The sequence below is a fragment of the Orbicella faveolata genome, unplaced genomic scaffold, assembly GCF_042242905.1.
Source record: "Orbicella faveolata isolate gen_17 unplaced genomic scaffold, um_ofav_v1 contig_12, whole genome shotgun sequence".
Classification (NCBI taxonomy): Eukaryota; Metazoa; Cnidaria; class Anthozoa; order Scleractinia; family Merulinidae; genus Orbicella; species Orbicella faveolata.
The window spans coordinates 31,843,552-31,855,991 of record NW_028301539.1 but is presented as its reverse complement, the minus strand read 5'-3'; the positions used below and the strand labels follow the sequence as shown (position 1 = coordinate 31,855,991).

At 40.7% G+C, this 12,440-nt stretch overlaps 1 protein-coding gene across 1 annotated transcript in view; it reads right to left on the bottom strand.

Moving 5' to 3' along the window:
* The window catches only part of LOC110044407 (cation-independent mannose-6-phosphate receptor-like), a 39,164-nt gene that overhangs the window by 3,928 nt on the left and 22,796 nt on the right, over nucleotides 1-12,440 (bottom strand). The window contains exons 19-32 of the mRNA XM_089277544.1: nucleotides 12,202-12,306; nucleotides 11,306-11,461; nucleotides 10,540-10,680; nucleotides 8,927-9,112; nucleotides 7,850-8,063; nucleotides 6,975-7,057; nucleotides 6,258-6,406; nucleotides 5,099-5,142; nucleotides 4,497-4,592; nucleotides 3,698-3,821; nucleotides 2,589-2,654; nucleotides 2,008-2,097; nucleotides 1,318-1,487; nucleotides 470-552 (exon numbers count right to left, since the gene is read on the bottom strand). Of these exons, the coding sequence (XP_089133670.1) occupies nucleotides 470-552; nucleotides 1,318-1,487; nucleotides 2,008-2,097; nucleotides 2,589-2,654; nucleotides 3,698-3,821; nucleotides 4,497-4,592; nucleotides 5,099-5,142; nucleotides 6,258-6,406; nucleotides 6,975-7,057; nucleotides 7,850-8,063; nucleotides 8,927-9,112; nucleotides 10,540-10,680; nucleotides 11,306-11,461; nucleotides 12,202-12,306 (1,707 nt within the window). The remainder of the gene's footprint in view (nucleotides 1-469; nucleotides 553-1,317; nucleotides 1,488-2,007; nucleotides 2,098-2,588; nucleotides 2,655-3,697; nucleotides 3,822-4,496; nucleotides 4,593-5,098; nucleotides 5,143-6,257; nucleotides 6,407-6,974; nucleotides 7,058-7,849; nucleotides 8,064-8,926; nucleotides 9,113-10,539; nucleotides 10,681-11,305; nucleotides 11,462-12,201; nucleotides 12,307-12,440) is intronic.

The following is a 12,440-nucleotide window of genomic DNA, read 5'->3' as shown; positions in this document are numbered from 1 at the left end:
ATAATTTTTACATTTTTCAATAGTAAAAAAAACAAGCTTACTGTTTTAAGCCGAGAGATTTTTGGAAAGTTTAAAACACATGAAATGGTGACCAGTTAAATCTGATACAGAAAATCCAGCGTACGTTTCAATGCATAACTTCCTCAAAATGCACTGGATGGAAAAGTTCTCTGCTTAAAACACAAAGCTTACTCAGAACAACAAATCCTGAAAATTTCAGCTCAATTGAACAAATCCTTCTCAAAATATCTTTTCTCAAAGGCAAAAATAACTCGTTTTGAGAAAACGTACTTTGAACTCACAGTAATAGAAATTCTCAAAATAAAACTTCAATACCGTAAGATTCAAATTCCGATGAAAACAAAACTTCAAATTTTTTTTACAGCATTTTAGGTTAACCCCCGCCTTAATAATGATCCATCTTTCACATAGGTTGGTAAGAGCTCCATCAACAGCAACAAAAACTCACCACTCCCTCCCCTAGTGAGCATTGGAAGTTAATCACCACAGTTGTCTTTTCCTTTGTTGCCAGCTCGAGAGAGAACATTGAGCCTACCAAGAGGAAAAACAAAACCAAAGGGTAACTAGAGCCAGGTAAAACGAACGTCTGTAGTAAGGAAGATTTTATTGGGAGTTACCGCAGAGAAAAGAAAAAGAAAAAGAAAACAAAACGAAAACGATTAAGCACACGGTAACAGTTCTGCCGAGTTATTCAATCACGTTTTAATTACCTTGGGTAACTCTACTTTTAAAGGAATTACTTTCCTCTCAGGGATCTCTTAGTTACTATAAAATCGTTAATTAACTAATGTATATTTAACCTGGCTTTAGTAATAGTAAGGTAAAGAGAACGCGAGGAAGTGACCAGCCGGAGCATAAAGAAAGTACAGTCCGCGGAGAAAGACACGAACAGTGTGCAAGTTTGTGCCTCAGTTTCAAACCGAGTCCTCGTGCAAAACCTTTCATATGAAAATGAGTTTGATTTGCAAGAAAATTAACCTCTAAGCGGAACACAGATGAATGGTTTTGCACGCGGGCTCGTTTTGACACAGAGGCAAAAGCCAACTACAAAATGGCCAACTGCCTCCATGAGTTGCGCCCGCAGGGAATCATGGTAATTGTATTCATCATCTTGGACTGGATATTTGTTTTAATGAATACAACCACCATGATTCCCTGCATGCGTGTCTGAATAGAGAGAACTAGCCATTAGATTCTCGAATTTGCAATAGACCAGGTCGAGGTGTCTGCTTACTCACTATATAAAAATGTAGTGTACTTTTCTACTGCCGAGCCAGGTGTTAAGGTGGAACATACCTTCGTAATAAAAGTTCTTGGATCGCACGTGCCATGGTGTGTTATCCATGCAGAGCTGAGCTTTCTTGTTGCAGTCCACGGGCGCATTGTCATCATCCACGTTACCGCAAACATTTATAAAGTAAGACACTTCGTTATTATGCTCATCCTTTCCCGGTACTTTCCATGTACTAACAAATGAACAACAACAGTTCATAAATTAACTAAGACATGAAATATAGAGGCTTTCAACATTGAGCACAATCAAAACCACACTTATCAGTCTGGTCAGAAACAAAAAGCTAAAAAAATGAAAAATCCAGAGATCCAATCAAAACTTGAATCAAATGCAAGTTGCTTCGCCTTGTGTTTTTATTCTTTTTCACTTGTTTGGGAATAGTCGAACAGTCGAAGCAGCCACCCCCTGTTAAGCGGCCAGTTATCAAAGTCCCGAAATCATTGTCAGTAATGTACTGTAAATAGAACGCCTAATAACCAGTCACCTCTGCCACGCGGCTGCGACCACCCTTTGGTCGTCGCGATGAGAGTTTTCGACTGTCATTAAGCGGCACCCAAAATTTGCACACACGAAGTTTAGCTATGTTTCAGAAAAGGCGATCCGAGAGAGAAAGTGACCACTGATAACAACATTCAAACACACGTTTATAATTGTCTTCACGTGATTCTTTGTTGTTTTTAAACCAATCTAACCTCTTGGAATCGTGAGCAAGTCTTTTGAAATCAATGCTTCTGCCCGTGACAGGATGTTTAAGAATGCAATTGTTTTCTTCAACCTTCTTCCTGAAAACAAATAACGAAAATAAATCAAATTTTCTGGCAGTAGTACCAGGTGCTAAGATAAGGAACAATATGAGAAAGGGTAACCACAACTGTGTGCAGTCGACCCTGTATTGCTTCATTGTGATTGGCTGAGTGCAGTCAAGTTTATAGTTAATTTGCACTGCAGTGTAGATTGAAAACTGTAAAATAGAATGTAAAATTCCTCGTTCAGCTCGATAACCAGAATTTAAATTTTCTTTGCTTGCGCCTTCATTAGGCAGCCAAATCACCTCTTCCGAACCTGTAATTTCACCCGTTCTCTGTTTCACGCACCGGGCTAGGTTCATTGCTTTGCTTTCTATTGTTTTCTCAGCCAATCTTGTGAATCCTCTCTTAGAGGCGCCTGGTGCTTCATATTACGCTAACAGTCACAGATGCGCAGCGTTTAGCGCGCGTTTTAATCAACTGGGTTTTTTCTAAAAGCAGATACCAGTATTGTTGAGAGTCCTTACCTTTCAAGTTGGCAGGCTACTGAACTTCTCCATTTGATAATAAACGAACATGATGACCAGTCTTCCCTTTGGTGAAATACACAGATTGATTAATAAAGGAACGACCTGCATCAGCCGCTGTGAAAACCTTTGGTCTTATGAAACACTTTCGTAAAATATTGATAAAAAAGTTTTTCTTTACCAAAGACTGGCCAGAAGAGGGAAAATATTGCAAAGCTTTGTTGAAACATTTTAAACAGGATTTCTGCTTCTCGGACATTTGTTACCAGTCCTTTATCTGTTTCCGAGACATTTTGTCGGGTGACTTAGGTCATCAAGGACTACGTGAAAGTTGAGATTTTCCATCTCTCGATAAAAGTGCCGTGTGACGTCCCCTAAAGCTCGTAGTACGTTGATTCTGCTTAATTAGGCAACTTTATTTAAGGGCCCAGTAACTGATCTTTTTGAGCCATTGGTAAGGAAAACTTGTCGAGCGGCGTGGCCGAGTGGTTTAGGGCGCTGGATTTGACATCTGGAGGTCCCTGGTTCAATCCCTCCACCCTACTGCTACCTGGATTTGTTCTCGGTAGCCCCGAGTTCAACTTCTCGACCGCGTTGTGTAATATAGCCAACTGGTCGGTCTCGCACCAGTTGGGATTCTTTATAATTTGTGTTTTATTTGCAATATTTGTTTATTTATTTAGTGTCCCCAGTTAGCACAACAATGCTAAATACATTCGACACTCAAATAAAGTTATAACGATGATGATGATGTTATATAACCTAGTCATATATCTATTTCGTTAGTTCAGAGATATTTCATGTGTTCTAACTTTTGAAACACAAAGAAAAAATATCCAAAATGTAACTAGATTTGCAAGCTAATGAATTCACTTGCTTAAATTTCCCGCGCGAAAGGTACATTGCCGGAATTTAAGGTAGCTCACTCCAAATGTCAATGATATTCCGCCGGAAAAATATCATTGCATGTACAGCGCAAGATAATGCACAATTTTAGCCAAGTGCACAGGTGAAAATGTTAGTCGCTGATTATAACAGACCAGAACTACGCCTTTAAAACTCACTTCGTTGATTTCGTAGTACAGCACTTTATCACTCGCCTAACGTACCTTTCAAATTGTGGTTGCCCGACATGATTTCCACATTCAAAAAAAAACACCACTTTCGAATTTGAACTTTTGTAACATCCTTCGACTGGGGGGAGTCCAGAATATGTCAACTGAAGCTGGCCACCTGCAAACACAATACGTTCCCTATTAGCAACGGAACGCGGTGACCAAATGACTAGTGCCCAGGAGGTAGCAATCTGACCTGTCTCGTGTTCTTTGGCAAGACGGTTTTCTGTCAGAGTGCCCCTAGGGTCTCTGGGAGGGAGCTTGAAATGGTCGCTGGGTAATTAAATTCTGGGGGGAGGGGATAACTCTGCGATGGACTAGCATCCCATCCAGGGGAGAGTACAAATAACCCCACTCGCCCTATGCTAACCGAGACCGGAGATAAAAGTCAGCCTCATGGGCCACTTACCTGGAATATAATCTTAAAACTTTTAACTTTTACCTGAATCTTGCCTATGGGCAAAACTCGAGAGAATATACAAAGAGGTGAACTTTAAACCTTAAAATGTCTAAACACTTGACCACATAACAGCAGCGGGGAGGGGGCAGCCCCGTTTTCGTCTGGGAAAGATAGAAATCTGCCATTCTAAACCGAACATGCTAGATCGCATATGTTCCTAGTATGTAGGAAGTAGAGGACCTCGAGTTTTGATATGTTTAGGAGGGTTTGCCTCCACTTCCTCGAGTGGTATAACTTGAGGTGAAGCTCACAGCGTCACTATCAAAGCGGTCCATTTTTGAATATGTCAGATGCGCCCCTTGGTAACAAGCCCCTGGCACCCAAGCTGCTCACCTTTCATGCTCATTCTCTGTGTGCTTGTCAGTCCGATAATGTTTACTTTGTCACTACCTCCTCTCTTCATACATACTGACGCAGTTGCTGGACAACCTGCAAAAGGAACAAGGGACGTTTTTTTTTACAAAATTAGGTTCGCAATGCGTTCTTATAGGCTTATGCGTAGTTTTGTTTTATTCGGTTAGAGTTTCTTTTTAAATTTTAGTATCTGGGAGTTGAATTGCTACAAGTGAGAAGGCAATCACTCCAAAGGTAAAAATGTTGGCCTAAGGCTTTCTCGAGGTTTTGAGGCAAGTTTCGAAGATGTTACTTCCGCGAAAATATCTCTTTGCTCAAACGGTAAAGACAGCGACCTCTTTCAGAGTCCCTTGGTCACTGACGTCGCGGTCACTTAACAACGTCCGTGCTCAAGTTCCCTGCTGTTCAACTGCATCGTTATAATACTTTCTCCTTTTATACAGCAAGTATTAAACAATTTTACGGTAGTTTATTTTCCATACTTTGCAAGGTACAATAAATAAATATGCAAGACTGAAAATATGCAGAAAATACACAGATTAAAAGTAAAACTAATGTATACAACCAAAACTGAAAGATACCTGGTGGGCCATCGCTGATGCCTCTACAGATGTTAATCCAGAAGCTATGCAAGGAACGCAAAAAGAGGATATTACACGGAAGTTTGTTTTCGAGTGGTTAAAACAATATTTTGCGAACGAGCGCAGCGAGTAAATTATCGTTTTTAACACGAGAAAATAAAATTCACATCTTCAAGCCACCGTGTAATTTTGTTTTAATTACGAATCTATCAAATGACATTAGAATAAAAGTACGCACCAATGAAATAGTAAACAGAATTAGATCGCTAAATTTCGGGGATTAGTAAATTTGTAACATTAGTTTTAATATTATTTTGACTGCGGCGGTAATATTGTAATAATAGTTTTGAATAGTTTTAATCAGTATACCTCATGAATTGTGATATTGGCGTTGTTTAGTTGTTAGGTTTTCACTAGTTATTAGGAGGAATACCTGTAAACTAGCTCTCAAGCTAAGCGTATATCCACGTTAAATAAAGCATGCATGCATTCATTTGTTCGTTCGTTCGTTCGTTCGTTCATTCATCATCCAGTAAATCGTTGGTGTTTAAAATAATAAAAGAATCATAAAACAATCTTGATGGCTAGACTATCTGCGACAGTGAAGTGAGTAAGAAGCAAAAAGAACAACAACAACAACAACAACAACAACAACAACAACAACAACAAAGGAGGCCAAAAAGGAACGCAAGAAGACTGGGGACGAGACACGCGTTCTTAATTTTATTGACACGTTTGTTTACTGGCTTCCTGATGTACAGCCGATTAAAAACCAAGTTATTAAGACAGGTTCTGAGGTCGAAGTCTCCACGTAATGACAAACTGTGCATGCGGCTGTTCGAACTTTGACTGTTTGAGAGCTTGCAATACCAACAAAAAGATGTTTAAATCAATCAAATCATTACTCTAAGATTTGAATGAATAAACTTAGAATCAAACTACATAGAATGGGAAAAACAGTCTAAAACATACGAATAAAAGGGCAGCAATTTTTCATTTAAACCAGGAAAAATAAAAAGCAGACAAAGATGGGAACACAATTAATAGAATTAAATAAACAGAGAAGGAAAGAAACTGGAGGACACAGGAAACACAAGGTACGAGGTAGAACCGCCAGCGGCCAGCCAACGAGAGGACGTGAGAGGAAAGGACTAAATACCTGTCTTTATTATGTTCATAATACCAGCTTCGCGTTCGACTTGTCAGCAACTGCAGGTTGTAATTACTGTTACCATCAGTGTAGCTGCATTCCTCTTCCAGAGGAGGGCAAACCAGACTTGTTCTCCATGCAAAATCTGCACCGTCTTTCTGTTGAAAGAAAAAAAAAAAGAATGCTGCCTTAATAAAGCGGTTTAAATTACTGAGTGTCAGAAGTTCTTAGTAGTAGCCTTGGTTTTGCTTTACTGTGGTTAAAAACGCACACCATCTAGTCACAATCTAGCACGAGATCAAATTAACAAATAGATTCCATGTTGCCGTGTGTCTCTACAGCAGTTGTCATCGTCACGCAAAATGACATAATTTGGGACAAAGTAGTTAAGCAAACCTAAACGCGTGAAAGCGCAATACATATATACATACATTACTTCATTTACCCTCGGATCTCAGAGTAGCTTATGCAGCTAATATCTCCGAGCATTTAACCATCAGATGAGAGATAGACCACCACACCGGAAACTACGTCCCCTACCCTTTTCGATCAGTGTGTGGGTTCTTTTACGTCCCACAGAAAAAAGCTCCTTTGCGCAAAAGCAAAAGAAGAGGAAAAAAAAAAAGAGAAAAGATCACACAAGCACAGTAAGAGAAGTAAAATATACTTATACTAAGAAAGGAAAAGGCGATACTTGCTTAAAAGTCAGATACGAAAATTACTCACACTAAACGTATTCAGTTCTGGTTTTCCTTTGCCTCTTTGAGTTCTGTCACACACAAATATTATTCTTGATATTACAGTAGCATCTGAAATAATGAAAATAACAGTATCGTTTCAGCAATCGTTACAAACGTCACGTAACATTGCAAGTTTTCGTTTTTTTTTAGGGGATCTGACGTGTCCGCAATCCGCCATGCTGGCCTAGCAATCTCTGCGCTACTCTGGAATGCGCGCCCTGCATGAAAATAACGGAAATTGATGGAGTATCACAACGACGACTTTCCAAAAACATCGTTTCACGTCAACTATAATGATCAAGACTTCTACTTAATGATAGAATACGTCGCAGTGACATGCAGTAGCACGAACATCACGTGCTGTTCACGGAAGGGGAGATTACAACCCTATGTCATGTCCTCACTAACTTTTTGTCAATACTACATGTACATGTTCTGAAACGTGAAAAGTGTAAACCTGAAAACACACAAGAAGTCAAACGCGAGTCTTGGGACAAAAACATGCGTGGATGCAATGTCCCCTCATGTGCAAAGCACACGACTCTGTCGCCATTACTGACAACAATAACCTTAATTTATCTTCGGCAGTGTTTATAGCACAAAGGCTAGTGGGGCTGAGCAAAAGAACTGAAACAAATGATTCAAATTCAACAGAACATTGTTAAGAATCCCAACTGGCCGGAGGCAAACCCGTTGGCTATTTACAAGCGTGGCCGAGGATTTGAACTCAGGCCGGACTACCGTGAAACAAAGCCAGGTAGTGGTTGGAGCGGGACTCGAACCCGGGACCGCCGGATTGCCACTCCGACGCGCTGACTACTCGGCCACGCTGCCTTCGACTACTGGCGCATGCGTACCAACCTTTACTGTCGCATGCTGCACTGCAGTACTTCAGAATCAACATTTCGTCGTCCTTGAAGTAAGTCATCGCTCTATATGCGTACAGGCCCAAAGGTTTGTACGTCTTATGTGCCACCAAGCACACCCCCGCTCCTGTGCAATTACTTGCGGCCGAGCTCAAATGTAACCCGTCACAAATAGACAGCAAGAAATAATGCGGATCATTTTCACTTCCCTACAACAAGAAAAAGATCGTGTTTCATTTAATTACTTTTGTTGCCTCTCAAGGGAGCTCTACTATAGACCTTTTTAGATTGTATGGCTAATTGTTTTTTGCCCCATTTCAGACCATGCGATGATCCTCTTGAAAATTCTTGCTTTCAAATTTTCAAATAGTAGTGTGAAAATGATCGCCAGATTAGACTGCTGGTAGTGTGTTATTCTCTCGAAATCAGACAGAAATTACAAGGTGAGACCTTTAGACGAGGAAGCGTTACTTACTTAGGACGAGACACGGGCGCAGTATTCGTCCCGATCAAACCCCGTCTCGTCCTTACCGCTCTTTTAGCGTTCGCGATAACTCTATTCACATATTCTTAATATAAACAGAGGTTCCATAAGAAGTTTCAGGCGTATACACCTGTCTGTCTTAACTAAAAATGGCTTTTCGGGCCCGAAAAGTTTCCGGGTCTTTCGAGAAACTGGTCCCTGCAGGACAGTTTCATGATAAGGCCGTAAATGAAGGATCCCAGTTCAAACCACTGATGACCATGTACTCGCCCAGGTCACCCCCTTATCTGGAATAGCTGTAAGCTTAAACAAAGGAAGTCATGACAGTGACGGTCTTTGGATATCTGATCTCAATTAGCATAGATTTTTACGATTTTAGTTCTCCGTTTCCTCCTTAGTTTTAGTTTCAATTGAGAAGATATATCAAACACTCCAGACAGTGTTTGACCACATTCGCAGTTCATCAAAACTACTCCGCTACGCGTCGTATTTTCAACTTTCTTCTCGGTGTTAGGAAATGTGGCCAAACACGGTCTTTCGTGTTTGATACAATACATCTCCCTTGGTTTGGTACATTAGGAGTCATACCACTTTGTAATATCTTAAAGTGTCAGTGAATTTGGCAATCGGCTTCAAGCTGTAATATTCTCTTGTGCTATTGTCAAAGACTCCGCACTTGTCAAGCTCCGCCGTCTGCGCTTCAGAACAGGCTGCCGATGTCGCCCAGTTGATGTGGATTACATTCTTGTCTACTTGCTGCAACACAGGGTGACCCTGAAAACAAAAAAGAAAAATATTACAACCACCATTAAAACAGGTTTGCTTTCAAGGTGTACGACTGTCTGGAACGTAGACGGACACATTAATACAAATACTGCAATTTGATTGGTTGAGCTATCGTGCACTATTAGCCACTACAGTTCACTACTAAATTTTCTCCGATTCTTATTGATTTAAATTGATCACGTGACACGATAGTGTTCATCCGCGGAGAGACACCATTAGCCCATAGTGCCCATCCGAGGAAAATACGTGGATGATAGTATTCGTCCGTGAAAATTATTCTGTAAAAAAGCGGGCTTACAGAAAATAAACAACTGCAATTGTATTAAGTTGGTTTTTGTCTGTTTTCTTTTCCAAATTTTACATTTGGCTTTCACGGGTTTCATTTAAAACAGTTGAAAATAATTCAATATGATTTTTGAACTGGCGCGCGGAAGAAAATTTAGTGGTGAACAATGAAGACAATAGAATGTCTCGGAACTATCGGCCTGACAGTTGCCCCTTGGAAATTCGATCTTCTAAAACTAGTATACTCGGAACTATCGGCCTGATAGTTGCCCCTTGGAAATTTGATGTTCTTAAAACTAGCATATTTGCCCTCGAAGCTTCGCTTCTTGGGCAAATATTTGTTTTAAGAACATCAAATTTACGCGGGGCAACTATCAGCCGATAGTTCCTCGACAGAAACACTATTGTTTAATTAGTATATATCTACTAGCGTTTTGTCATGAATGTAGTTGTCTGATTGGCTACGCTACTCATTATCTGGTCTATTGGAGATGGTGGGTAGCGTAGCAGTGTGCTCATAATCATATGTTAAAAGAAAAATAAACGCTAGAGCATAGCGGTTCGGGGTCATCTTGTCGCCATTATCAAATGCAAAATTTTAAGTCTTACGGTTCTAACATATAGTTTAGGTGCAAATTGTTAACTGCATTAAATTGTCGTTGAAGTTAATAATTGTTCAATAAATTAAATTGTTAGAGCGGTTTTCAATTGAGTGTCGTAAAACCAAAACCAAATCAATTACTTACCAATTAGACTACTCAGCCAATTTCAAACCGTAGTAAAACCAAACCCAAAACCAAAGTAATTATCTAATTACTTTCGACACTCAAATGAAAACCGCTCTAACACAGTTAATTTTTAAGACATCAATGATCATCGCAGTTTTATACACAACTAGCAAGCAGCTGTGAAAATAAAGCCTGAAAACAACTTAGACTTGAAAGGGATTCGCACCCATGACCTCTGCGATACCGTTGCAGTGTTCTACCCACTGAGCTATCAAGACACTGGGAGCTGGTTACATGGTGAGAGAAACAGGGATTTTTCATATATTCTTATATCTTTCATATATGATCTTTCATATATTCATTTGCACAGTTAATTATTGTTAATTATATTAACAAACTTACCAATGAGCCGTACGCACAAGCGAACGTGAAGTGGAGTTCCATTTTGGTTTTGCCATCTTTATAACCAGTGCTGCTTAGGTATACAAGTCGCACCTCTCCATTGTCATCAACTTTTGGAGGATCAACAGCACGGCCCAAGCTCTAAACATAACCACATATATTACTACTTACAACCAACACAGCAGGAGCGTATCCCGGTTTCTGTAGCGTGAAACAAAACAACTATGGAGTATTTCTACGCGCCCTTGATGAGATGTTAGTTTAGCACAGGGATCCCTCACGATCTTATCAGATCGCCCTGATAATTCGCTAGTGTCATTAAACACTACTGGGGGCAAAGAGGGAATGTTAAAGTAACTGAATTATCTCTGAAGTAATATGGAGTGCTAGAAATCAACCCAAGTTTATTCGTTCTCAGCCTTAGCCTTAACCTTAGCAAAGAAATGGAGCACCACAAGTAGGCTTGATTTCCGCCGCTTTCACGCGTCTGGTCTACGTTTCTCATCGAGAAGAAGCCTTCGGGGAAGAGCGCGCCACACGAGGTAACGAAAAATTTTTTAACCTCAGTGAGATTCGAACCCACACCCTCCAGATTAATTACCTAACCGCTGCTCTGCCGACCGATCACTAAGCCAGACGGGAGCAGATCATATGTAAGTACCGCTAAATCCTTAAGTCGCGAGGCTCAATATTTTTCGAAAATACATGAAGCCCCTTACATGTATTTGTTTTCTCGAGACACAACTGACAGATGCGGCCATTTTACCTGGATCTCATGTTTCCCGTTTTCTTGGTCGGCTTGTTTCTTGACCCGACAAGCCCACGCTCCAGCAGGACAGTTCGTTCCCGGTATTGGTACCAGAGGACGACACAAGTTCACGTAGTAAGTGTATGAGTCATCAACGCCATCCTCCGATGTCACCTGTTTTAAGATATTTCCCTCAAATATTAGGAGCTCAATCACAGCATTTTGATTTATTTGGCCATGTACACAATGGCCCTTAAATTGAAGGAGGCCTGAAAATAGTTGCTACCTAAGTTAGAAAAACATCACAAAGATAATAACAAACCATAAAGGAACAACGATGGTTAAGGATGGAGAAGATTAACAGGGAATGTAAACAGAGAACTTGTAAAATTTAGGCTAAACTTTTCAAGATACGCAAGCCGTAACGTACCTCCTTTAATAAGGATGCGTACCGTGAGATAAGGACTGAGCTTACTCCGGTCGATTTCCGTAAGCCGGGCTTCACAGCACGGACCGAAAGTTAAGAAAACATGCCAAGTCAAGTACGCGCGGGAGAGATCAACGAACATTCGTCAATTAATGAACTCATTCTTAGTATTTTTTTACTGCCATGTTCGCTCTGACAGGGCAAAATATCCCGCAATTCTCCACTTTACTACGCGCTACGGCGGTTAACCTAACTCTGTATGTTTAGCGCGAAGTATTTTATCATCGAGTGCCAATCAAACTACCAACCCTGCAATATATTCGTAGAAAGAGCCGCAGCCTGCCGTTAAGAAAGCCTTGCAACATACTTTGACAATGTTCTGGGCACTCGTTTCTTCCTGCAGGCATAGATATTTTCAGCCCAACTTCCCCTCCCCCCCCCCCCCCCCTCCAATCTTCCCTCCCCGTCCCTCTGTGTTATAACGTACCAGCCAGTTAGCATCTGTCCTCATGAGTCGTCCAAGACTGTACTTGATGGTGCTGATTGTACTGCCTTTGCTGACTTGTACTTGTTTAGTGGCTGCACATTCATACTGTAAAAAGAGGCAACACGCTGCGACCTTTAACGAATTTATGCAATGGTTAAAAAACTTTGAAAGAATTGGAGACTTATGTCCTAGCGCCCGCGCCCTATTTCTGACGCACGTGTGGGGCGGGGCGAAGGGAC